The 27,961-nt window shown below is 43.9% G+C and overlaps 1 protein-coding gene and 1 long non-coding RNA gene across 4 annotated transcripts in view; both read right to left on the bottom strand.

The window, feature by feature from the left end:
- Positions 1–373: 373 nt before the first annotated feature.
- The window catches only part of LOC118387167 (E3 ubiquitin-protein ligase RNF220-like), a 50,359-nt gene continuing 22,771 nt past the window's right edge, over positions 374–27,961 (bottom strand). For 2 of the 3 annotated variants that reach the window (XM_052527167.1, XM_052527158.1), the window contains exons 3-16: positions 14,202–14,328; positions 13,339–13,381; positions 11,621–11,713; positions 11,404–11,446; positions 11,008–11,100; positions 9,618–9,661; positions 7,299–7,386; positions 5,813–5,915; positions 5,450–5,536; positions 5,264–5,301; positions 4,133–4,223; positions 3,473–3,581; positions 1,370–1,444; positions 374–1,236 (exon numbers count right to left, since the gene is read on the bottom strand). In XM_052527167.1, coding sequence (XP_052383127.1) covers positions 1,165–1,236; positions 1,370–1,444; positions 3,473–3,581; positions 4,133–4,223; positions 5,264–5,301; positions 5,450–5,536; positions 5,813–5,915; positions 7,299–7,386; positions 9,618–9,661; positions 11,008–11,100; positions 11,404–11,446; positions 11,621–11,713; positions 13,339–13,381; positions 14,202–14,328 — 1,106 coding nt within the window. In that variant the 3' untranslated portion in view covers positions 374–1,164. The remainder of the gene's footprint in view (positions 1,237–1,369; positions 1,445–3,472; positions 3,582–4,132; positions 4,224–5,263; positions 5,302–5,449; positions 5,537–5,812; positions 5,916–7,298; positions 7,387–9,617; positions 9,662–11,007; positions 11,101–11,403; positions 11,447–11,620; positions 11,714–13,338; positions 13,382–14,201; positions 14,329–27,961) is intronic. The other variant, XM_052527168.1, reaches the window with a different exon arrangement.
- Positions 5,922–7,247, bottom strand: LOC127932227 (uncharacterized). The gene is made up of 3 exons (XR_008144632.1): positions 6,702–7,247; positions 6,518–6,655; positions 5,922–6,471 (listed from the first exon to the last, which is right to left on the bottom strand). It is a non-coding gene; the product is annotated as an uncharacterized LOC127932227 (long non-coding RNA).

The raw sequence follows: 27,961 nt of genomic DNA on the forward strand, positions 1-27,961 counted from the left end.
TGTTGTAAAAGTACAATTCATAAGCGTAACAATAATAATTTACAATGCATTTAAGCATGTAATAAGCATTTCTAATTGCTTACCGGTATTTCATGACAGTTATTATAAGGTGTAAGCAAGATTATGGTTTTGATCTATAACGTTGTACACACATTGACTCTAAGGCCGGGATTCAACCCGATCGTGGGTTATAGGCAATCGCAGCTTTGAAAAGTCCATTTCCAATTTGAGCCGACACATGCAGCCTTACCGTGACTGGGATCTATGTGAACACGTTGCCTTTAAACGCCGCAGTGCCTATAACCCTCGATCAGATTGAATCTGGGCCTAAATCAAAAATCGGTGGAATAAATGTTTTTCAATGATATTGTTGTAGTGTAGATATTTATTTATGCAATAACCATCTTTTTTAAAGACACATTGTTTTTTTTGTAACATTGATTAATTACACTTTGTACTCCTGTACAAAGAAACACAACCTAAACGACAAAAACACAAAATAATGAATCTCAAAATATGACAATTGTTATGTTCACACTTTCCTCCCACCCGAACTAACCAAAAAACATGACTTTATAAGAACATGGCCGTTAACACAACGGGAGTGTTAATCTTTTTTTCACATACACAATTGAAAACATACACAAAACTATTTACATGTGCTTTATCTTGATAAAAACAGACTATTATTATTTCTAAAAAGAGTACACAGTATATAATAATAGTCCAGAGTGATCTACATCCACCTGAAAGCTTTCTTTCAGTGCCTGAGCGCTGAGAATACTTCAGTTCTTGTCATTTATTTCATCTATATACCTTACGGGGATTAACGGATTGAGCACAGAGTCCTCCTCTTAGAACTGTCCTGGCTCACTACAGGTGGAGGCGAGCAGGGTACAAACGAACACCATCCAGCTGGGCGAACCAAAGGTGAAATGTCAAACCTAAAACGTCAAAAGGACATGAGGACTGATCGTTGTGCAATACCCAGTCATGGGTACGATCTATTCATGAGGTGCGCCCCTACTCAGTTCGGAAGGTGTGTGTGTGTGTGTGTGTGTGGGTGGGTGGGGGGGTTAAGGTGCAAAGACAAGGGTGATCTCTGACAGGCCAGCTGCCCTTTATGTCCCCCTCAAAGGCCTGTGCTTCCCCGGCCCCGCCGGGCTACAGATACACCCGTCTCAGGTCCCCGGGTGAAGTTATGGTGTTACACTGTGGACAAAGCTTCTTAGCCCCCTAGAAGACAAAACACAGCCATGCGTGACTGCTTGACAGAAATACAATTTGTTGTAGGTAATATCTCTTATATCATGCTCCTTAGCTTTAGCGTTATCTGACAGGATTTCTTTCCGTTTTTCTTTATTCTTACCAGTGTGCGGAGCCAGCACTCCTCACAGTGGACGTGCCAACACTGGATGGAAGTGAGGGGCGTAGAATATGTGTCCTATAGGGACGGATGGACGGACAGACAGACAGACAGACAGGCAGTATTGGATTACAGTGCTACACAGTGCAACACATTCCACATTCTGTCCTGTTCCCACTCTGATTAAATGGGAGACAGCTGTCACTAGATGGCGCTAAGTGTCTATATTTGCTGTATTAGTGCCGCTTGAGAGGATGGATGAATGGATGGATGAGAAGTGGCTAGGATGGATGAAACAGCTACCCCTTGACTTTTTGCACATGTTGTTACGTTACAGCCTTATTCTAAAATGAAAATGAATTAAGTCGTTTCCCCTCCCATCATCAATCTACACACAATACCCCATAATGACAAAGCAAAAACTGGGTTTTCGATTTGTTTAAAATGTATAAAAAATGAAACACTGAAATATCACATTATCACAACATCACATATTCAGATCTTTACTCAATACTTTGTTGAAGTGCATTTGGCAGCGATTACAGCCTCAAGTGTTCTTGGGTATGACGCTACAACCTTGGCACGCCTGTATTTGGGGAGTTTCTCCCATTCTCTGCAGATCCTCTCAATCTCTGTCAGATTGGATGGGGGAGCGTTGCTGCACAGCTACTTCCAGGTCTCTCCAGAGATGTTCGATCGCGTTCAAGTGCACGCTCTGGCTGGGCTACTCAAAGACATTCAGAGACTTGTCCTGAGCCAGTCCTGCGTTTTCTTGGCTGTGTGCTTAGGTTTGTTGTCCTGTTGGAAGGTGAACCTTCGCCCCAGTCTGAGGTCCTGAGCACTGTCGGGTAAGGTTTTCATCAAGGATCTCTCTGTACTTTGCTCCATTCATCTTTCCCTAGATCCCGACTAGTCTCCCAGTCCCTGATGCTGAACAATATCCCCACAGCATGATGTTGCCACCACCATGATTCACAGTAGGGATGATGCCAAGTCTTCTCCAGACATGACGCTTGGCATTCAGGCCAAAGAGTTCAATCTTGGTTTCATCAGACCAGAGAATCTTGTTTCTCATGTGCCTTTTACTGAGGAGTGGCTTCCATCTGGTCACTCTACCATAAAGGCCTGATAGGTGGAGAGCTGCAGAGATGGTTGTCCTTCTCGATGGTTCTCCCATCTCCACAGAAGAACTCTGGAGCTCTGTCAGAGTGACCACCGGGTTCTTGGTCATCTACCTGATCAAGGCCCATCTCCCCCGATTGCTCAGGTTGGCCGGGCAGCCAGTTCTAGGAAGAGTCTTGGTGGTTCAAAACTTCTTCCATTTAAGAATGATGGAGGCCACTGTGTTCTTGGGAACCTTCAATGCTGCAGAACATTTTCACAACCCTTCCCCAGACCTGTGCCTCGACACAATCCTGTGTCGGAGCTCTACGGACAATTCCTTTGACCTCATGGCTTGGCTTTTGCTCTGACATGCACTGTCAACTGTGGGACCTTATATAGACAGGTGTGTGCCTTTAAAATCAATTGAATTTACCACAGGTGGACTCCAATCAATTTGTAGAAACATCTCAAGGATGATCAATGGAACCAGGATGCACCGGAGCTCAATTTCGAGTCGTATAGCAAAGGGTCTGAATACTTACGTATATAAGGTAAGAAAATGTATATATATTTGCAAAAATATCAAATAACCTGCTTTCGCTTCATCATTATGGGGTATTGTGTATAGATTGGTGAATCCATTTTAGAATAAATCTGTAATGTAACAAAATGTAGAAAAAGTCAAGGGGTCTGAATACTTATGCACTGTAGCTGTGATACATTCCTCAAAAGTCTGGATTAAATCAATTGTTCAATTGGAATGCGCTTACTTTGGGTCTCATAGTGTGATGAATTAGTTCAACGGAAGGTTATCAGGATACAAGTCAGTGCTTCTGTTGAACTAGATTCCTCCCAGTGCTGCCATCCTAAACTAGCCTGGTCCCAGACGCCTTTGTGCTCTTATCCAACTAAATTGTTCATTGTCAAGATAAACAATGATAACGAGTAACAAGGAGTTGGCATGACAGCACACACAGGCTGGGATTCAGGCCATACACTCACCATACAGATGAGACATTTGTATCTGTCTCCTCTGGACATCTGCTTTTCTAGGTCTCGTATCCGGGTTTTTAGTGCATCGAGCGTCGTGAGTGCCGAATCCTCAGAGACCCTGAACACACACACACGCACACACGCACACACACACACACACACACACACACACACACACACACACACACACACACACACACACACACACACACACACACACACACACACACACACACACACACACACACACACACACACACACACACACACACACACACACACACACACACACACACAGTGAGAGAGAGGAAGGGAGTGAGGGGTACAGGAGAAGAAGAGGCCAGAGTCATTTATAACTTTGAAGACGGATGAAATGATTAGCTGGTATACATGTACATAGAGCAGTCACATTGCCAGCATTCACTGTCTCATTTATCATGGGAAGAGAAAACAGTGCTGAGAGAGGTGGAGGGCAAGTACCACACACACAGGCACACTCACATTCATACACACTCAGTCACCACCAGTCTTTCTCTATGAGTTGAGCTTGATTTATAGATGAGCTTAGGGAAAAGACAGAGTTGAGGTTGGGATTTTTGGGACGGTTTACAGCACCACGTAGTTAATGGTAATGTGGAACATTTTCACAATTTAATTTTCAGAACTTACATCTCTATGTCACAGTTTTTACAGGTCCTGTGTACGGAGGTAATGCTGTTGTCCAGTTTGTTGCGTTCCCCGTTGCTGGTGGATGGACATCCTGTAGCAAAAGAGGACTATCATTTTAAATTGGGACATCGCCAATCATTACAGTTTTTCTCAATCACGTACAAGCATCTTTTTTGGAACAACGCTGTTGATATTCAAAACAGAGTCCACAAAGACACAGAACTCTGTGGCCTTTTGCGAAACAATAAATGTTTTTTCTAAATGTGGTTGCCTTCTCAAAACAGAAACACATTGATCAAAACGAAATTCTACCATCAACATTGCAAGCGCATTCATCAAAAGAACACGACTGCCTGCTAAAAAAAAACCATTACCGCATCCATAGCTACTTTAACTCTCGAGTCCAAGCAGAGGAAACAGAAAGCTAGTCTGTGTTTTAGAAACCCCAGTAGATCAACACATTTCCTGGGCAGTCAGCAAATCCTCATAGACAGAAGTAAAACTATCCAAAAGTGCATGATTATGGGCAATTACTCTCTTTTTATATGCAGGAATCGACCCGCCATTTCCTGGTTGCTAAAATTCTAATAGTTCGCCTAATTTCTGGTTATGTGACAAAACAAGCAGTCATTGTATAGAGTATAATCGTCCCATCTAAACCAAGAAATATTGTATTTTTAGCTATTGAAAGTTAAAAAAAACGTGAACTAAAGAACGGGACGCATAGAAATAGCGAACATTGAACATACCTACCGCTTCTTAGACTTGCTTTCAATGACAATGAGAGGTCTATAACTCTCGCTTCTATGTGAATTTGGTCGGGCCGCCCCAAAAACGTACACATTGTAGCTCTAACGGCGAATTTTGCCTTCACTGCTGACATTTGTATTTAATGGTTTGCAAAAGATGGTCTAAGATATGCAAGTCGGGGAACCGAGGCAAGAAAATGATCAAAAGTTGTGTAAATATATTTGAGCATTTGATCATTGCTCTTCTGCTTTAGATACATTTCAACACAGATCCAAAAACTGCTTGTACACTACTGAGAAAAAGTGTATTATCCAACTAATGAAGTACTACACATGAGCTCATTCGAAACACCACATGTACTGATACCATAGCCGTTCTCACCCTCATTTGTCCATTTTGAACGGTCCAGAGTTCCAACACTGAGAAACAAAAGTAGGATCGTATTTAGATCTAACAAGACAGTTAATGCAGATAATGATAATAACAACACAAACAAACGAGGCATTGTTGTGTGGCGATGGGAACATAGAAACAGGCCATGGAAGTACCGCCCGTGGAGGTGCGTACTTTAAAACAGCCCCCCTCGGTGCTTTCCTCTCCTCCACCTCCCCGGGCTCCCGTTGTGAACAGGGGATGATGTCTGCCTCTGTATATCTGGATCACCAGGCGAAGGAAACAGAAACGTGCAGTGGGAACAACAGAAATATACATGGTCCAATGGATGAACTCTTTATGTGGTGTCCTGCATATCTCACCGTCGGTTCACTTCTTCTTTCTATGTCTGACCGTTCTGCTGCATTCAACAAAAGGGCACATTTGTTCCCTTGTTGAATCGTTTGTTCTGTGTGCAACAATGTTAACCTCTTCAATGCTGCCACACTCTCGTCGATCGCGTGGGATTGTCGGGGGATTGGTCAATTAGAAGGATACTGTGCTCGTCCGTAGTCCACGGTGTCGTCTCCATCAACGTCCAGGTCAGCATCACTGTCACCACGGCCCTCATTAGATGTGCTGCTGCTCACAAATACCGACCCTGAGGAGAGCCTCATTATTATCTCCATCCCAAATGGCACTCTATTCCCTATATGGCGCACTACTTTTGCACTGTAAAGGGAACCGGGTGCCATTTGGGACATACCCTCTCCGGCATCCTCACTTTCACCGAGCACATTCTCACACGGTAGACAGTGTCATGTTGACTATTGAGTGCTAAGAGCAGATGTTCAGGGCCAATGAGAGGTGAGACGTTTTTGCCCGTCTGAGGCCAATGAAAGGTGACACTTGAAAACCCCATTTTCAGTAGTAAATTATGAAAACTTCAAAATAGGTGGAGTGTTTCATAACATTTCTCCATGTCACCTACAGTATCTCCCCTTTTCTGTTTCATAACATTTCTCCATGTCACCTACAGTATCTCCCCTTTTCTGTTTCATAACATTTCTCCATGTCACCTACAGTATCTCCCCTTTTCTGTTTCATAACATTTCTCCATGTCACCTACAGTATCTCCCCTTTTCTGTTTCATAACATTTCTCCATGTCACCTACAGTATCTCCCCTTTTCTGTTTCATAACATTTCTCCATGTCACCTACAGTATCTCCCCTTTTCTGTTTCCTAACATTTCTCCATGTCACCTACAGTATCTCCCCTTTTCTGTTTCATAACATTTCTCCATGTCACCTACAGTATCTCCCCTTTTCTGTTTCATAACATTTCTCCATGTCACCTACAGTATCTCCCCTTTTCTGTTTCATAACATTTCTCCATGTCACCTACAGTATCTCCCCTTTTCTGTTTCCTAACATTTCTCCATGTCACCTACAGTATCTCCCCTTTTCTGTTTCATAACATTTCTCCATGTCACCTACAGTATCTCCCCTTTTCTGTTTCATAACATTTCTCCATGTCACCTACAGTATCTCCCCTTTTCTGTTTCATAACATTTCTCCATGTCACCTACAGTATCTCCCCTTTTCTGTTTCATAACATTTCTCCATGTCACCTACAGTATCTCCCCTTTTCTGTTTCATAACATTTCTCCATGTCACCTACAGTATCTCCCCTTTTCTGCAACACGGGTCAAAGAATTCCGGGAACGTTCCCAAAATTCCATGGCTTTCCAGACATCCTGGTTGGAAGAGTCCTGGAATTAGGAGGGGAATATGATTTCAGGAATACCTGGAAATGTTGGAACCCTATCTGCAACCCATATGCTCAGGGTAGAGCTCTCGTAGATAAGGGAGCGCAAATTCAGCCTTATAGATACGGCAGCATAATCTGGACGGAAAGGTCCAGTGTCTTTCTCACCGCCACCCAGTCACATGATCCACCCCACTGCACCAGACCCAAGACCCAGTCACACGATCCACCCCACTGCACCAGACCCAAGACCCAGTCAGAGGGTCACCCAGTTACCTTTAAACCCCCCCAGCATGGAGGTCATCTGTAACCTCCTCCGCTCCCTCCACTGCTCCCCCTCTCCTCCCAAGTCCACCAAAATGTCCTGGAAAGACACACACACACACACGGGACATGTATGCATTGATGAAGCCACGCAGCCAGACACATACACACAAACTCACAGACAAACACACACACACCGTTTTGTTTTTGCCTAACGCAAATGCATATCTCACAGCCCTCGGTTGTCACTGATGTATCTCCTAGGGGTAACCTAAGGTACAGCAGAAACATGGCCACGCTGAGCCTAATGGGCAGTAAACAATATCAGGGGTTTAAGCACAGATGGGCACAACACTCTTTTAACCTGTTTCAGGACCAATTCACCTCCCCTATCCGTCATCAATCTTTCTAAGACATCCAGTACGGTATACAATATGACGGCTGCCAAGGAATAGCTTGGCTTGCTGTCGCGTAGGTTAGCATTTTTATCATGAATCTTGTTCTGGAGGCAGCTCTGCAGTGGTCACTAGCTGGCACAGTCACAAAGTCATAAAATCGGATTTAAAACCTGTCACAGATCCCCCCCGGAACATTCATTACGCACACCTGGCCCCTTTTCCCACGGATTGTATTTGTATACAAACTCAGCAAAAGAAGAAACGTCCTCTCACAGTCAACTGCGTTTATTTTCAGCAAACGTAACATGTGTAAATATTTGTATGAACATAACAAGATTCAACAACTGAGACATAAACTGAACAAGTTCCACAGACATGTGACTAACAGAAATGGAATAATGTGTCCATAAACAAATGGGGTGTCAAAATCAAAAGTAACAGTCAGTATCTGGTGTGGCCACCAGCTGCATTAACTACTGCAGTGCATCTCCTCATGGACTGCACCAGATTTGCCAGTTCTTGCTGTGAGATGGTACGCCACTCTTCCACCAAGACACCTGCAAGTTCCCGGACATTTCTGGGGGGAATGGCACTAGCCCTCACCCTCCAATCCAACAGGCCCCAGATGTGCTCAATGGGATTGAGATCCGGGCTCTTCGCTGGCCATGGCAGAACACTGACATTCCTGTCTTGCAGGAAATCACTCACAGAAGAAGCAGTATGGCTGATGGCATTGTCATGCTGGAGGGTCATGTCAGGATGAGCCTGCAGGAAGGGTACCACATGAGGGAGGAGGATGTCTTCCCTGTAACGCACAGCATTGAGATTGCCTGAAATGACAACAAGCTCAGTCCGATGATGCTGTGACACACCGCCCCAGACCATGATGGACCCTCCCCCTCCAAATTGATCCCGCTCCAGAGTACAGGCCTCGGTGTAACGCTCATTCATTCAACGATAAACGCGAATCCAACAATCACCCCTGGTGAGACAAAACCGTGACTCATCAGTGAACAGCACTTTTTCCCAGTCCTGTCTGGTCCAATCGCTGGATTTGTGCCGATAGGCGACGTTGTTGCCGGTGATGTCTGGTGATGACCTGCCTTACAACAGGCCTACAAGCTCTCAGTCCAGCCTCTCTCAGCCTATTGCGGACAGTCTGAGCACTGATAGAGGGATTGTGCGTTCCTGGTGTAACTCGGGCAATTGTTGTTGCCATCCTGTACCTGTCCCGCTGATGTGATGTTCAGTTGTACCGATCCTGTGCAGGTGTTGTTACACGTGGTCTTCCACTGTGAGGATGATCAGCTGTCCGTCCTGTCTCCCTGTAGCACTGTCTTAGGCATCCTGAAAAGGACGTTTCTTTTTTTGCTGAGTTTATGTGCCCTTTGGTTTCCATTGGGCCATCGATTATTGTTACAATGTCCGTTGGTGCGTGTGAGTACCTGTGCTGTGTGTTTTGGGCTTTGGTGCCCTTGTGAATTGTGCAGATGATAACGGTCTCATCCCGTGTGTTAATCATTGTGCGCGTGTGTTATTTGTTCACGGTACACCTCGCTCTTTTGTTTGGGTTTCAACCCTGTCTTTTTGTTACGTGTTTGCCTGGTATTCGTCCCCGTGCTTTGGCACGCCGTAATTTTGGGTATAATTTTTTAAAAATATTACGCATTCCTGCGCCTGTCTCCCGAATCATTCATGCCAACCTTACAAAACCAAACCCTAACATTAACCACACTGCTAACCCTAATGGCTAACCCTAACAAAAGGCACAAAAAAAACATGAATTTTTACAATATAGCTAATTTTGACTTTGCAGCTGGCCTATCTAAGGGGAAATTGCTCAGTTTTGCATCCAGGACAACACTCACGACAATATATTTCTACTTGCTACTGTCGCCTACAATACAATGCCAGTTACTATTTAAGAATATACCTGAACTTCGTCAGCTTTCCTCCTCTTCAGCTTGCCGATCCTGACTGAAAGAGCACCCACACAGACAGACATGCAGAAAGGGTTAACTAGAATATGTCCGTAGAGCTAAGTATTAGAAATTGGCTGCACAACTCCTTCTTTGGAGTGAATGAGCAACACATGGTACAGTAAACACCCAAATGAAGGAGGTAAAGTAGAGAGGTATTGCTTCTGCATTCTAACAATGGGGGTAAACATGAAAGATGCTCCTAATAATAAATATAGACTGGAATACAGACAAATACATGCACACGCACGCAACACACAGTCTTGTTTAACTAACCTTGTGGGGACACACAATGCAGTCCCATTCAAAATCCCATTTTCCCTATCCCCTAATCCTAAACCTAATCCTAATTCTAACCCTAACACTAATTCTAACCTTAACTCTAAACCCCCTAGAAATCGAATTTGACATAGTGGGGACTAACAAAATGTCCAAAGTTGGTCAACATTTTTGTTTGTTTACTATTCTTATGGGGACTTCTGGTCCCCACAAGTATAGTTAAATACGTCCACCCACCCACCCACACACCACACACACGTCCACACGCACGCACACACACACACACACACCCTATCCCACCCCCACACACTCAATGACACACACAATAAGAAACATAACACAGTAGAACAACAACTGTGGACTCCCTTTTTTTATTGTTTTCTTAACTGCAGATTGCCTATGGGGACATTAACTTTTAGTAGAGTGTAATTTCAGTAGGATGACAGTAGCCACCAGGGACAGAGAGCCACTAACCATGACCCACCCGGATAATGAGGGTTAAGGAGATGGTAATAGATGAGGGCCTTGCATGTGTCCCAAATGGCAAACTATTCCCTTTATGGTGCACTACTTTGGACCAGGGCCAATGAGGATCTGGTCAAAAGTAGCACACTATATAGGGAATAGGGTGCCATTTGGGGCGCAGCTCTTGTCAAACGGACAAAAAAAAAAGACAGGCTGATTAACTAACAGCTAGAAGAGGCCAATCTTCTCCCTAACATCTCTTTAGAAACTCATTATACTGTACTGTATAATCTGTCATTAAAGCTAGTAGACCTCAACAAAGCCAACTGAGACCTATTCACCCTGGAGATAGAGGAAGAGGAAAGGTAGGTTTCTCTACTGGATACTGGACAAACCATGGTTTCAGAAGTAACTACTTATACACGTGTACTGCACAGCGAAGATATGGCGAACAATCAGCAGACTACAAGCTACAATGTGGAAATCATTTGCTCTTGTCTAAAAAATGTTCTGTGTTTATGGTTGAAAAACCTGTGAGAATAGTTCTCAATATAATTATTAGGATATAAAGTCGGCCATATTGTGGCTTTTGCCTCTTACCAGTTTGTGTGCTGTCTGGGGTTAGGGGAGTTTCGTTGTGGAGATGAAATGGGGTGGGTTTGGCGTAGCACCTGCACCAGCGGAGGTAATCGACTGTTAACATATCATGAGGTGAAAGGTCAAGGGGTTAACAGATCCTCTGCTCATGTTGATGCTAGGTCAAAAAGTTACAGTTCTCTCAGTGACAGTTGTAGGGACAGTCAGACTGGTTGCTCAGTTGCCCCCAGTTCAATGCCTCTTCTAACAATCTCCATAAATATATCCTACCCGATGATTGGCCTTTTGAGTATAATTTTGCAGCCAAATACCCGTTGCAAAAGCAGTAACCCAACTACCCCACCCATCTGAACCAACAACAGCTCTTCTTTGAAATCCTAATTATTTCTGACCACATACCATTCAGTCTTGTATGTCTGTTGGTCCTCACACGAAGAAACGTCTGTGGAATAAGAAGAGAAGATAAATCTACTCACAAAAGAACTGTCAAGTGTGTGTGTGTGTGTGTGTGTGTGTGTGTGTGTGTGTGTGTGTGTGTGTGTGTGTGTGTGTGTGTGTGTGTGTGTGTGTGTGTGTGTGTGTGTGTGTGTGTGTGTGTGTGTAGGGAAGCACCTACCTGGTATCTGTCTGAGTGGGGGTCTTCAGGTGGGCAGGGGGGAGAGGCGGGAGATCCCCCCTCACGTTTAATGTGCAGAGATAGTGAGAGGGACTGCGGACAAAGCGCAGAGTCAAAGAAAGGTGTGTGTGTGTGTGTGTGTGTGTGTGTGTGTGTGTGTGTGTGTGTGTGTGTGTGTGTGTGTGTGTGTGTGTGTGTGTGTGTGTGTGTGTGTGTGTGTGTGTGTCAGTGCACGTTTTTTGCACATTTTGTTATATTACAGCCTTATTCTAAAATAGACTACATCATTTTTTCCCCTCATCAATCTACACACAATACCGCATAATGCCAAAGCGAAAACAGGTTTTTAGACTTTTTTGCAAATGTATAACATGTTTTTTTAACTGAAATACTGAAATATGTATTCAAACCCTTTGCTATGAGACTTCGAAATTGAGCTCATGTACATCCTTGATTGGAGTCCACCTGTGGTAAATTCAATTGATTGGACATGATTTGGAAAGGCACACACCTACCTATGTAAGGTTCCACAGTTGACAGTGCATGTCAGAGCAAAAACCAACCCAGGAATTGTCTGTAGAGCTCCGACTCAGGATTGTTTCGAGGCACAGATCTGGGGAAGGGTACCAAAACAATTCTGCAGCAATGAAGATCCCCAAGAACACAGTGGCCTCCATCATTCTTAAATGGAAGAAGTTTGGAACCACCAAGACATCCTACAGCTGGCTGCCTGGCCTAACTGAGCAATCAGGGGAGAAGGGCCTTGGTGAGGGAGGAGACCAAGAACCAGATGGTCACTCTGACAGAGCTCCAGATTTCTTCTGTGGAGATGGGAGAAACTTCCAGAAGGACAACCATCTCTGCAGAACTCCGCCAATCAGGCCGTTATGGTAGAGTGACCACATGGAAGCCACTCCTCAGTAAAAGGCACATAACAGCCCACTTGGAGTTTGCCAAAAGGCACCCAGACCATGAGAAACAAGATTCTCTGGTCTGATGAAACCAAGATTGAACTCTTTAGCCTGAATGCCAAACGTCACGTCTAGAGGAAACCTGGCACCAACTCCACGGTGAAGCATGGTGGTGGCAGCATCATGCTGTGGGGATATTTTTCAGCATCAGGGACTGGGAGGATCAAGGGATAGATGAACGGAGAAAAGTACAGTGAGATCCTTGATGAAAACCTGCTCCACAGCGCTCAGGACCTCAGACTGGGGGCGAAGGTTCACCTTTCCAACAGGAAAATTACCCAAAGCACACAGCCAAGACAACGCAGGAGTGGCTTCGGGACAAGTCTCTGAATGTCCTTAAGTGGCACAGCCAGAACCCGCACTTGAACCCGATCTATCATCTCTGGAGAGACCTGAAAATAGCTGTGCAGCGACGCTCCCCATCCAACCTGACAGAACTTGAAAGGATCTGCAGAGTAGAATGGGAGAAACTCCCCAAATACAGCTTGTAGCGTCATACCCAAGAAGACTTGAGGACTTGAGGCTGTAATCGCTGCCAACGATACTTCAACAAACTACTGAGTAAAGTGTCTGAATACTTTTGTAAATGTGATTTTTTTTTTTTTATGAAACCTGGTCGAAATTGATATCGGTATTATGTGTAGATATATGAGAGAAAAAACAACAATTGAAACCATTTTAGAATAAGACTGTAACGTAACAAAATGTGCAAGAAGTCAAGGGGTGACCATAAGTGCATGTATTTACCTTTGAAGCCCCTAATGGATTGTCCCTCTGCACTGAATTAATACTGTCAAAAGGAAGATAGCAAGAACATTTAAAGGGTGCCTAGACAGGAAACAAATGCTACAGTATTGAACATTGACACTGTTTATTGTTGCTTATTTTCCATGCCAGTGGTACCGATAGCCTATCTAATATCCAAGGTTCACATACATGCGCACACAACACACAACACACGCACACACACCTAGTACCCAAGGGCCATGTTTAATTTGAAGCCATTATTGTCCTCAGCACGGTTGTTAAGCAGATTTGGCAAGTAATGTCTTTATTGGACAAATCATTCTTGTGGCCTAAGCAAGTAGTGTGTGTGTGTGTGTGTGTGTGTGTGTGTGTGTGTGTGTGTGTGTGTGTGTGTGTGTGTGTGTGTGTGTGTGTGCGCATGTTAGCTGATTATGGGCATTGAGAGCAGGCATTATAGAGGCATTATATTGGCCTAGCTGTAGGAAGTGTCGCCTGGGGCAGGAGGGCCGTTATGAAATATGCTGAGAAAAATGAGGCACCTTGTAAACATTACACGCCAGTGACAAAGGAGACAGGAAATATGATGGAGGGGCCCTCCAGCTATCTGTAAATATTAATAATCACAACCACATCTGGAAGCACTAAATGAGAGAGAGAGAGAGAGAGAGAGAGAGAGAGAGAGAGAGAGAGAGAGAGAGAGAGAGAGAGAGAGAGAGAGAGAGAGAGAGAGAGCATAAAGAATAAAGAATAAAAGATAGACACCGAGAAAGAAAGACGGGAGGTGAAAAGAAAGAAAACGATCAACTACAGTATGTAGTAAAGACCAATCGAGTACACGTATGTGCAGTCTTCTGTATGCCTACCTGATTTGTAACTGTGTCAGTCTGCCCATCTCCTGCTCCATGTGCTCCTGTAGCTCACCTGGTCGTAACACAGCATGGCACACAGGACACACTGGGGCCTGGGAGTCATACAGAAGGTTCCCCTTACCTACTGACACAGAGAGGGGAGGAAAGGCTGAGGGAGGAGGCAAGAGTACGTCATTCGAATATTCGGTGTCAAATCACATTCAGGTTTAACATACACATACATGCTCGAAAACACTAGTGCTCACACACACACACACACACACACACACACACACACACACACACACACACACACACACACACACACACACACACCGCCCCCCCACACACTCACCCCACCCTGTCAGTGAGCCTACATCATAGGCTGTCAATGGGAACATTAGCCCGGCCCACCCGGCCCATTGGGTTTCACTGATGGTATATGGCCATAAGCAGCCAGCTGGGAAGGGAGTTATACTATATCAACATTTTACCAGGTAAATGAGGTGTTTTACTCCTGAGAGCCATTAATCACATGTAGAAAGGTATGGCCATCTCTCTGCATCGTATTTCCCTCTACACCTCCACACAACCAGACTGGAGAAGGCCATTACATAGCCATTACAGAGGGAATATACAGCACGGTCAATAGCAATGGCATGAATCAAAACAAAGGCCTCATACAGTAGGCCGACTTATCACCATTCTACATTTACATAATTCAGCAGACATTCTTATCCAGAGCAAATTACAGTGGTGAGGGTTAAACATTTTCATACTGGTCCCCCATGGGAATTGAACTCACAAACCCTGGCAATGCAAGTGCCATGCTCCACCAAGTGAGCCACACAGATGTTCAACCCGAGAGCCTATTAGGGGCCTGCAGCATGTATAGTCACCTATCTGCTTCCCTCAGGAACCTATTACACAACACATCAGTGACACTCATAAGGACAAAATACATGACATGTGGCATGCTGGGAGCAGGTTGGCGTCCCCTCTGACATCAGCTGAGCTACGAGTGCCTAATGAGGACCCAAATAGAGAAAAAATGGTTGCTGAATAAAACATGGCCGCAAATAGCAACAAAAAAAAAACGCTCAGTGTCCTTGGGAAAAGTGACAGGTCATTCTGTGTTCCTCGCGCCTTTTTTGCATCCCTCGCGGAAGCCTAAATGAGTTTTCCCGACACGCATCGAGCGTTGCCGGGCTTTCAGCGCTCCCCGGCCCGGAACACGCAGGCATTAGTAAACAAAGAAATCTCAGAGCTGAAATTGAATTTATAACCACATTACCTGGTGAGATAAGCGTCTCTGAATGGCGCCATGATAAGAGGAATGGGATTTGATTTTCAGGTGGTTTATTGTCCCCGTTTTTGTAGACTCTCCCTCCCCATCCTCCCTCCACCATATCCTGTCGACTCTAGTCTGCACCAGGCAACCTCCATGTTAGGGATGGTTTCCCAGCCCTGATTGAAGCTATATCTATCCTAAAAAGCACCTTAATGACCAAGACTTAATTACGGTGTGTGTGTGTGTGTGTGTGTGTGTGTGTGTGTGTGTGTGTGTGTGTGTGTGTGTGTGTGTGTGTGTGTGTGTGTGTGTGTGTGTGTGCATGCGTGCACATTCGTGGCATCAACATCACAACCACCCTGTACACATGCTTCCTCCCCCTCCTTTCCCACATCTCTCCCTCCCAATAGCTGCGGGAAGTAGCTAAAACAAATATATGACAAAAATATATATATATATTTTGTCTAGTCCTGTATTACTGGACCGATATAGTCATCTGTAGCGCTGGCAAAAATGTAATTGTGCACCATCATAGGTGAAACAAATCTTAGAACCCCCGCAACCCCAAACATCTTCCTGCAGCTACTCCCCCTCCCATTCCCCCTTCCCCCTCCCAGAAAAATGTGTCAGCATCAGTCAACCTCATTGCTGAGCCTGGGAGGGGGGTCTCAGACACATAACAAGGGGCCAGTAAACCAGCCTATGTGGCTAGCTAGCTATCTCCCCATTTAACAGGAGCTGATGGATTCCCTCTCTGTCTGGAAAGCTGCCCCCCCAGGCTGCCAAAGATGTGTAGCACTCTCATTTGTTCTGCTCTTTGTTCAGCGGTGGTCCCATCCCTCACTAGAGAGGCTGGTGGTTAAGGCCAGTGGTTAGGCTACACTGTCTCTGTTTCTGAGGGCAAACACATGCATGGTGGCATCATGGTTAGGCTACCTCCTAGGTTACATCCTGAAGCCTTTGACTCTACAATGATATCCATACAGTTGTAGAGGTACTGTACCGCTAACTTGCGGTACGTTGTGGCCTGTCAGAGGAAATGGTTTGTTGCAACAACAAAAAACGGAGAATGTCAGAAGGAACAACAGTTCACAACAAGTCACTTCCTAAAACTCCTGTAATATAATATAATGCCATTTAGCAGACGTTTTAATGGAAACCGATTTATATACATGCGTGCATTTTTTTATTTTTACGTACGGATGGTACCGGGAATCGAAAACCGCTATCCTAGCATTGCGAGTTTCGTGCTCTCCCGGCTCCTGTGGTAACATCTTTTGTATCTATAGTAGTAATCCCATTTTCAAATCTCAAAATCAATCAAGATTCAGGAAATAGTCTTTCTGTTATGGTTTGTTGTTGTCAGGCGGAAATCATATGGACGACAGAGCAGTATGACTGCATGTCAGCACAAAATAAATACAATCTATATCTTATCTTCCAAGGCCTTTCACAGGAGTCACCTGTGAGAGGAATGTTCTGTAGAAATACTGTATTGAGTTTTTGTCTAATCCTCTCACAATTAAATTACGATAAATAGGAACCCGAATATGGTCCATAAAGTACAATGTATTTCAATACACTAATGCTCTATTTGAGGGAAATCATATTTGATGTCAGACAGAACTGTTGTTATTGCAGGTTATAGGATCCTGGAAACACAGGAAGTGCTTAAGGTCATAGGCCTGCTGTATGTATAGAACATCAATTCTATCCCGTATAGCCACACACACACACACACACACACACACACACACACACACACACACACACACACACACACACACACACACACATCCCTAAAAAGACCATAGTCACCCTGTGGGCTGTGGTAATCGCTGATGCCAGCCCCCATATGACGGGTGCCACTACCGTAGAGACACGCGTAGCTGAGATGGCTGACGTGACCTTTATAGAATGCCACATGTCATCAGGGCTTGATGTCACCCTGTGACATTAGGCCAGGGCATGAACAAGGCTATTTGGACATGTTGTAAAGAATAACCCGCAGTGACAAAATCTGGAGGTGTGGTATAACTATGATTGACAGACATGGGCAATGGTCAAGATTGGATCGTTTTGAATGGCTGGGATATGGTACAGGCAAGCCTCCAGAAAGAAAAGAAAAAGAGGATGATTTGTGTGCCTGCGTCTTGCTGTATGCCAGTCTCAAGATGCCGTGCTCGTTCATCACTCAGCTCAGAAAGGAAGGCTGGAAATCAAGGCTAGCTGTATGCCTATCTGGTATGATAAAACATTGACACCGCGCCCTAACTACCATCATCAGACCCAAAAACAATTAGTTTCCCTTCCCACTTTAACGTCATAATAAGCACAGGCTCTATTATGTGTAATCAGTGGGTAGATTGCAGAGGCTTGTGGGGGCTGTAGTTGGCAAGCGTTCAGAGGAGACCTGAGTCATAAAAGTAATTGGCTCCCACCACACCTGTGCCCCGCCCCTTCCCGTCTCCCACGACAACCTGCTTCCCATTAAAAACATCACATCAAAAATATTACAGGATGTTACTCAGCGCTTTTCTTCCTACCTGGAACACACTTCCTACCTATGTCCCAAATGGCACCCTATTCCCTATGTAGTGCCTATGGGTCCCTATGGATCATGGCCAAACGTAGTACACTTATATAGGGAATAGGGTGCCATTTGGGACTTCGTCAAGCTCTCTGAAGTAAATGGCGGAGGGAAATGGGCTGCCGTTTGTTTTTATTGGGGAAATAATGGCCTATTGAGAGGTAGGCTATTTAACGAGTGACATAATAGGCCATGTACTGTAGCTGCTAACACATATGCTGAGAGCCATTTCCCATTTCCCGTGGTTTTCAAAAGGTTGGTAGGTTTTTTTTCATAATTTTTATTCATCCCAGAATTCCCCGGGTAAACAATAAAAAATAAAAGCAAATGTGATGTTGAGAAATACTCTTGTCTAACTGTTTTTAATGGTCAATTACCGTAATACACACATCCTCTGGTTCCCAAATGGCACGCTATTCCCTATTAAGTGCAATACTTTTGACCACAGCCCTATGCGCCATGGTTCCCAGTTTCACCTCACGCCACCCAATCCATTGTGTATAATGTCTTCGAGATACCGCACCACCACCACCATCCTTACCGCCACTCCCTCATTGCCTTTAATCAATGTCTCATTAGGACTGTAATGATTAGTCATTGACTAATAAAGGCTGTATTAACTCATTGTTGATGGGTCCTATGTCTACATTGTACATTAGAAGTACAGATGGGGGACAGCACTGTAATTCCCAGTAGGGCAGGGGTTCTCAAACTTTTTGGGGCCGGGGGAAGCCTTTTGTAATAGGAAATTCATCATAATCAGAAAACAAATTGAGTGAGATATAAATAGGACACAATAAGTTTGACTTTGACTTTGGCAAGTGCTTGGCCGAACGAACAGATTCTTGAGACCTGCGAAGGAGCATTTTGTCGTTTTCAAGCTAATTTCCTGCAATTCTACACATTTTGTCACGGGGAAGAGAGTTTTTGTTGGTGCAGCTTTAATGCAAAAATCCTGCTTATTGTACACAATTTGTCATGAGGCAGGGAGGGAAAAAATGGAGTTTTAAAGCTTGAATTACAGTGCATTTATGTTACATTTTAAACGGAATTTCAGAAGCATTGAGTTGACAAATGTATAATTGTGTCACGACTTCTGCCGAAGTCGTTGCCTCTCCTTGTTCGGGCGGTGCTCGGCGTTCGACGTCACCGGTCTTCTAGCCATCATTGATCCTTTTTTCATTTTCCATTGGTTTTGTCTTGTCTTCCCACACACCTGTTTTCTATCCCATTCATTACCTGTTGTGTATTTAACCCTCTGTTTCCCCTCATGTCTTTGTCAGAGATTGTTTTATTGTCAGTGTAGTGTGTTTGTTGTATTAGGTGTGCGTCGGGTCCTCGTACCCATGTTTGTTTGTTTATGTACGTTTAGTGTCATGGAGCATACTCCGTGGACTTTATTAAAAGACTCCATTTTACACTCCATTTGACTCTCCTGCGCCTGACTTCCCTGCCACCTATTACACCTATGCATGACAAATTGGTGGAGCATAGCCGCGGGAAGTAGGGGTTCTGAGGGTGCTGCACCCTCTGAAAAAAACTGAATTTTAAAAATATATTAATTACAAAAATAGCAGTCAAAAGATTGGAAGCACCTACTCATTCCATGGTTCTTCTTCATTTTTTACTGTTTTCTACATTGCAGAATAATAGTGAAGAAATCAAAACTATTAAATAATCAAAAAAGTGTTGACTTCTTAGAGATAGCCCGCTTTTTTTTTTTTTGTAGCTCAGGACCTGAAGCAAGGATATGCATATTTATTTATTTTTTATTTCACCTTTATTTAACCAGGTAGGCCAGTTGAGAACAAGTTCTCATTTACAACTGCGACCTGGCCAAGATAAAGCAAAGCAGTTTGATAAAAAACAACAACACAGAGTTACACATGGGATAAACAAACGTACAATCAATAACACCAGAGTGATAGATATGCAGATGATGATGTGCAAGTAGAAATACTGGTGTGCAAAAGAGCAAAACAAGTAAATAAATAAAAATATGGGGATGAGGTAGGTAGTTGGATGGGCTATTTACAGATGCACTGTTTACAGCTGCAGCGACGGTAAGCAGCTCAGATAACTGATGCTAAAAGTTAATGAGGGAGATGAGATATAAGTCTCCAGCTTCAGCGATTTTTACAATTGGTTCCAGTCATTGTCAGCAGAGAACTGGAAGGAAAGGCGGCCAGCAGAGGTGTTGGCTTTGGGGATGACCAGTGAAATATACCTGCTGGAGCGTGTGCTACGGGTGGGTGTTGCTATGGTGACCAGTGAGCTGAGATAAGGTGGAGCTTTACCTAGCAAAGACTTATAGATGTCCTGGAGCCAGTGGGTCTGGCGGCGAATATGTAGTGAGTGCCAGCCGACAAGAGCATACAGGTCACAGTGGTGGTATACGGGGCTTTGGTGACAAAACGGATGGCACTGTGATAGACTGGATCCAATTTGCTGAGTAGAGTGTTGGAGGCTATTTTGTAAATGACAAATCGAGGATCGGTAGGATAGTCAGTTTTACAAGGATATGTTTGGCAGCATGAGTGAAGGATGCTTTGTTATGAAATAGGAAGCCAATTCTAGATTTAATTTTGGATTGGAGATGCTTAATATGAGTCTGGAAGGAGAGTTTACAGTCTAGCCAGACACCTAGGGATTTGTAGTTGTCCACATATTCTAAGTCAGAACCGTCCATAGTAGTGATGATGGTTGGGCGGGCGGGCGGAGGCGGGGAGCGATTTGTTGAAGAGCATGCATTTAGTTTTATTAGCATTTAAGAACAGTTGGAGACCCCACGGAAGGAGTGTTGTATGGCATTGAAGCTCATTTGGAGGTTTGTTAACACAGTGTCCAAAGAAGGGCCATATGTATAAAGAATGGTGTCGTCTGCGTAGAAGTAGATCAAGAATTCACCTGCAGCAAGAGCGACATCATTGATATATACAGAGAAAAGAGTCGGCCCGAGAATTAAACCCTGTGGTACCCCCACAGAGACTACCAGAGTTCCAGACAACAAGCCCTCCGATTTGACACACTGAACTGACACGAAGCCAAGGCCAGGTCGAAGAAGACGGCTGCACAGTACTGTCTTTTATCGATGGCGGTTATGATATCGTTTTGTACCTTGAGCGTGGCTGAGGTGCACCAGTGACCAGCTAGGAAACCAGATTGCACAGCGGAGAAGGTACGGTGGGATTCGAAATGGTCAGTGATCTGTTTGTTAACTTGGCTTTTGAAGACTTTAGAAAGGCAGGCAGGATGGATATAGGTCTGTAACAGTTTGGGCCTAGAGTGTCACCCCCTTTGAAGAGGGGGATGACCGCGACAGCGTTCTAATCTTCCAATCTTTCCAATACTCTTGGTACATTTGGGCAAATCGTGAAGGAGACATTTGCATTCATATTCCATTTTTCTGCAAGAATATCGTCAAATCTGTATACTTGGACTTTAAATTCAAGGCACACTTAATAACCAGCATGGCAACCACAGCATTCTGCAGTGATATGCCATCCCATTTTGCTCGCTCGGATGCTTTCTACGGTGAGATACAATTTGTGAATGGAAGGATATGATGAAAACAAAGGCGAACGATAAAGTATTTTACGTTTCTTTCTTGGTCCTTTTTTGAGGGAAGCCTGGCTTCTCTTGGCATCCGTGAATACACGCCACTGCCTTATGCAGGTGCGTAGCGGGCTTTGCCAGCTTGGTTCCCCCGCACGCACTGAATACATTTCATTCAATTGCTGAGAACCCTCCCACTTGCTGGCCAACAGATGCTCTCGTGGCGTTTTTATTCAAATCTAATCAAGTTTTATCCGTCACATGCGCCGAATACAACAGGTGTGGACTTTACGGTGAAACGCTTACGAGCCCTAAATCAACAGCACAGAGTTAAAAAAGTGGTAACACAACAAAACAACAATAACAAGCACCGGAACCGAGTCAATGTGCAGGGGCGTGAGGTAGTTGAGGTAATATGCAAATGTAGGTAGGGGTTAAAGTGACAAGGCAATCAGGATGGATAATATATAGAGTAGCAGCAGCTCGTGTGAAAGTGTGTGAAAGTCATGTGCAGAGATAGTGAGAGGGACTGTGGACAAAGCACAAAGGACAGGGACAGAGTCAAAGAAAGGGTGCGTGTTTGTGTGTGTGTGTTAGAGTGTTGGAGTATTTGTGAGATAGAGTCAGTGCAAAAAAAGACTTGGCGCTCCGGTACCGCTTGCTGTGCGGTAGGAGAGAGAGAACAGTCTATGACTTGGGTGGCTGGATTATTTGACAATTTTTAGGGCCTCCCTCTGACATTGCCTGGTATAGAGATTCTGTATGCGCGGGAGCTCAGCCCCAGTGATGTACTGGGCCATACGCACTACCCTCTGTAGCGCCTTATGGTCGGATGCCAGGCCGTTGCCATAACAAACGGTGATGCAGCCAGTCAAGAACTATCAACAATGCGGCTGTAGAACCTTTTTGAGGATCTGAGGGCCCCTGCTAATTCTTTTCAGCCTCCTGAGGGGGAAGAGGCGTTGTCGTGTCATCGAAAAAACTCGAAGCTCTAGACCCGCTCCACTACAGCCTCGTTGATGTGAATGGGGGCGTGCACGGCCTTCCTTCCTGTAGTCCACGATCAGCTCCCTTTGTCAACAGGGTTTTCTCTACATTTTTCTAAAGCCAACCCTTTAAAATTGGTGTACCTTTAATTGTAAGTTTCTCGACAGACTCAGTAGAATATATGGAGAGAACAGTTCAGAATACTATGGATTGATGAAAGAAAGCGATGTAAACACACTCATAGGTATATTCGTCTCCTTTTCAACACCTATTGGGAGATTCACTCTCATCTTGTATATATTTCTAGGCTTAGGACAATATTCATTCATTATTATTTTTAAACAGTATATCAGAGTAAATCTCCCAATTGACGCAGAAAAGGAGGCAAATATTGAGTTGAGCAGCTGTGCTCCATCTTTCAACTCCTAGTGGAATTCAACCTCAAATTGACTCATTGTGAACCACCTCAGCCCCACAGCCCTTTTCTGATGACCCACCGATCAATGACAAGGCCCTTTGACCACAGGTCAATCAGAACAAAGACCTCCAACCAATATTGGAAACCTCCCTTTTTTTTCTCTGTCTCTCTTTTTCTCTCTGTGTCTCTTTCTGTCTCCCTCTCTCTCTCCGTCCTCTCCTCTCCTCTCCTCTCCTCTCCTCTCCTCTCCTCTCCTCTCCTCTCCTCCATTACAGGTCACCATAGTTCCGACAGCTGTGGCCATGGCCGTGCATGTCCTCTGCCAATCATCTCTTTCTATCCGCAAATAAGAAAGAGAGTGGACTCGGCAGCCATGTCTCAACTACCAGGTTCTCCTCTTAGACCATGTTCACCCCGAAGGCAAACTCTGCCTCTAGTCTTTTCAGACTGTAATCAATCCTGCCTCTTTGAAATGCATGGCTCAATGATCTTTGATACTGATCTACAGGTCTGGAAGAAGAAGAAAAAAGGGAAAGGAGAGAGTGTGAGATGCGGTGAAGTTAAGGTTGCCCTTAGGGCTGGTCATTATACAGATAGGACTATATCTAAACCTCAAGAACTACAAACACAATATTTATGGGGTAAGATTTCTCTGTCCAACACCCGTAGAGGAACAGTGCCCCTCCGCTTCAGTTTCCCATTGTGTCATATGGATGCCTCTGGCTTTGACGTTACTATAACACATTATGAAGGCTCACGCATACTTGTAACAAGCGTTATGCCTGCATTACAAAGCTTTATGCCTGCATTACAAAGCTTTATGCCTGCATTACAAAGCTTTATGCCTGCATTACAAAGCTTTATGCCTGCATTACAAAGCGTTATGCCTGCATTACAAAGCTTTATGCCTGCATTACAAATCATTATGCCTGCATTACAAAGCGTTATGCCTGCATTACAAAGCTTTATGCCTGCATTACAAAGCGTTATGCCTGCATTACAAAGCGTTATGCCTGCATTACAAAGCTTTATGCCTGCATTACAAAGCGTTATGCCTGCATTACAAAGCTTTATGCCTGCATTACAAAGCGTTATGCCTGCATTACAAAGCTTTATTCCTGCATTACAAAGCTTTATGCCTGCATTACAAAGCTTTATGCCTGCATTACAAAGCTTTATGCCTGCATTACAAAGCGTTATGCCTGCATTACAAAGCTTTATGCCTGCATTACAAAGCTTTATGCCTGCATTACAAAGCGTTATGCCTGCATTACAAAGCGTTATGCCTGGATTACAAAGCGTTATGCCTGGATTACAAAGCTTTATGCCTGCATTACAAAGCTTTATGCCTGCATTACAAAGCTTTATGCCTGCATTACAAAGCTTTATGCCTGCATTACAAAGCTTTATGCCTGCATTACAAAGCTTTATGCCTGCATTACAAAACTTTATGCCTGCATTACAAAGCTTTATGCCTGCATTACAAAGAGTTATGCCTGCATTACAAAGCTTTATGCCTGCATTACAAAGCTTTATGCCTGCATTACAAAGCTTTATGCCTGCATTACAAAGCGTTATTCCTGCATTACAAAGCTTTATGCCTGCATTACAAAGCTTTATGCCTGCATTACAAAGCGTTATGCCTGCATTACAAAGCTTTATGCCTGCATTACAAAGCTTTATGCCTGCATTACAAAGCTTTATGCCTGCATTACAAAGCTTTATGCCTGCATTACAAAGCTTTATTCCTGCATTACAAAGCTTTATTCCTGCATTTACAAAGCTTTATTCCTGCATTACAAAGCTTTATTCCTGCATTACAAAGCTTTATTCCTGCATTACAAAGCTTTATTCATGCATTACAAAGCTTTATGCCTGCATTACAAAGCTTTATGCCTGCATTACAAAGCTTTATGCCTGCATTACAAAGCTTTATGCCTGCATTACAAAGCTTTATGCCTGCATTACAAAGCTTTATGCCTGCATTACAAAGCTTTATGCCTGCATTACAAAGCTTTATTCCTGCATTACAAAGCTTTATTCCTGCATTACAAAGCTTTATGCCTGCATTACAAAGCTTTATGCCTGGATTACAAAGCTTTATGCCTGCATTACAAAGCTTTATGCCTGCATTACAAAGCTTTATGCCTGCATTACAAAGCTTTATGCCTGCATTACAAAGCTTTATGCCTGCATTACAAAGCTTTATGCCTGCATTACAAAGCTTTATTCCTGCATTACAAAGCTTTATTCCTGCATTACAAAGCGTTATGCCTGCATTACAAAGCTTTATGCCTGCATTACAAAGCTTTATGCCTGCATTACAAAGCTTTATGCCTGCATTACAAAGCTTTATGCCTGCATTACGAAGCGTTATGCCTGCATTACAAAGCTTTATGCCTGCATTACAAAGCTTTATGCCTGCATTACAAAGCTTTATACCTGCATTACAAAGCTTTATGCCTGCATTACAAAGCTTTATGCCTGCATTACAAAGCTTTATGCCTGCATTACAAAGCTTTATACCTGCATTACAAAGCTTTATGCCTGCATTACAAAGCTTTATTCCTGCATTACAAAGCTTTATTCCTGCATTACAAAGCTTTATTCCTGCATTACAAAGCGTTATGCCTGCATTACAAATCTTTATGCCTGCATTACAAAGCTTTATGCCTGCATTACAAAGCTTTATGCCTGCATTACACAGCTTTATGCCTGCATTACAAAGCGTTATGCCTGCATTACAAAGCTTTATGCCTGCATTACAAAGCTTTATGCCTGCATTACAAAGCTTTATGCCTGCATTACAAAGCTTTATTCCTGCATTACAAAGCTTTATGCCTGCATTACAAAGCTTTATTCCTGCATTACAAAGCTTTATTCCTGCATTACAAAGCTTTATGCCTGCATTAAAAAGCTTTATTCCTGCATTACAAAGCTTTATGCCTGCATTACAAAGCTTTATGCCTGCATTACAAAGCTTTATGCCTGCATTACAAAGCTTTATGCCTGCATTACAAAGCTTTATTCCTGCATTACAAAGCTTTATTCCTGCATTACAAAGCTTTATGCCTGCATTACAAAGCTTTATTCCTGCATTACAAAGCTTTATTCCTGCATTACAAAGCTGTATGCCTGCATTACAAAGCTTTATTCCTGCATTACAAAGCTTTATGCCTGCATTACAAAGCTTTATGCCTGCATTACAAAGCTTTATGCCTGCATTACAAAGCTTTATGCCTGCATTACAAAGCTTTATGCCTGCATTACAAAGCTTTATTCCTGCATTACAAAGCTTTATGCCTGCATTACAAAGCTTTATGCCTGCATTACAAAGCTTTATTCCTGCATTACAAAGCTTTATGCCTGCATTACAAAGCTTTATTCCTGCATTACAAAGCTTTATGCCTGCATTACAAAGCTTTATGCCTGCATTACAAAGCATTATGCCTGCATTACAAAGCTTTATTCCTGCATTACAAAGCTTTATGCCTGCATTAAAAAGCTTTATGCCTGCATTACAAAGCTTTATGCCTGCATTACAAAGCTTTATTCTTGCATTACAAAGCTTTATGCCTGCATTACAAAGCTTTATTCCTGCATTACAAAGCTTTATGCCTGCATTACAAAGCTTTATGCCTGCATTACAAAGCTTTATGCCTGCATTACAAAGCTTTATTCCTGCAGGTTTGAAGTGGAGCGTTGGTGACGGGACGATATAAGCCGGTTCACAAATCAAAATCAAATCCGGTCAAAGTTTATTCGTCTGAGAGGTCACAGCTGTCACAGGCTGAGCTGTCACAGGCTAAGTGATGGTGAGGTGACATCAGCTGAACACTGGTAATCAAGTTGGAGATAACATTTACTTTTAGCGGCTGAGCATGGGCCCTACAGTGACAGTTGGATCCCGCTGTCATGATGACACTATCATCCGGCTATACATCTTGGTGGACTGCTCTAGTTCTCTTATCTGAATTGTCTGGACTCTGAGTACGCCAGTCCATCCACCTGAAAGAGAGACATTTCTCTCTTGTCAATAAAGCGTGTGTGTGTGTGTGTGTGTGTGTGTGTGTGTGTGTGTGTGTGTGTGTGTGTGTGTGTGTGTGTGTGTGTGTGTGTGTGTGTGTGTGTGTGTGTGGCCTGAGTGGGTCTGAATGAGGCATTAAGGGGCTAATAGAGTAATCATAGCCCCTCGTTAAAGGTCTAATTAGATTGGCCCTTAAAATACAGATTGCTATTAGTCGACCCACTGATTAACACACACTGCTGGCCTGGGCTTTTCTATCTCTCTCTCTCTCGCTCTCTTTTTATCATGCTCTCTCTCCCTCTCTGTCTCTCCCTCTTTCTCCCTCTCTCTGTCTCGCGCTCTCTTTTTTTCATGCTCTCTCTCCCTCTCTGTCTCTCCCTCTTTCTCCCTCTCTCTGTCTCGCGCTCTCTTTTTTTCATGCTCTCTCTCCCTCTCTGTCTCTCCCTCTTTCTCCCTCTCTCTGTCTCGCGCTCTCTTTTTTTCATGCTCTCTCCCTCTCTCCCTTTATCCTCTGTCTCTCACTCTCTTTTTTTCATGCTCGCTCTCTCTCTCCCTCTCTCCCTTTCCCTGTCTTTCACTCTCTTATTTTGTGCTCGCTCCCTCTCCCTCTCTCCCTTTCCCTGTCTTTCACTCTCTTATTTCGTGCTCGCTCCCTCTCTTCCTCTCCCGCTCTCCCTTTCCTTCTCTCCCGTTCCCTTCTCTCCCGTTCCCCCTCTCTCGCTCTCTTTTTCGTTCTCCCTCTCTCCCTCTCCCTCTCCCTCTCCCTCCCTCTGTCAACAGCCTGTCAATTAGTGCTTAATGCGGGAAAATGAAAGGCTCATTCTCCGAAGCTGATTGCATCAAGCACTTTGACCCTGAACACTCACAGTCAATGGGACTTCTAGATAGCAGGGGACCTCGAGTCACG

Source organism: Oncorhynchus keta, chromosome 1 (assembly GCF_023373465.1).
Source record: "Oncorhynchus keta strain PuntledgeMale-10-30-2019 chromosome 1, Oket_V2, whole genome shotgun sequence".
Lineage (NCBI taxonomy): Eukaryota > Metazoa > Chordata > Actinopteri > Salmoniformes > Salmonidae > Oncorhynchus > Oncorhynchus keta.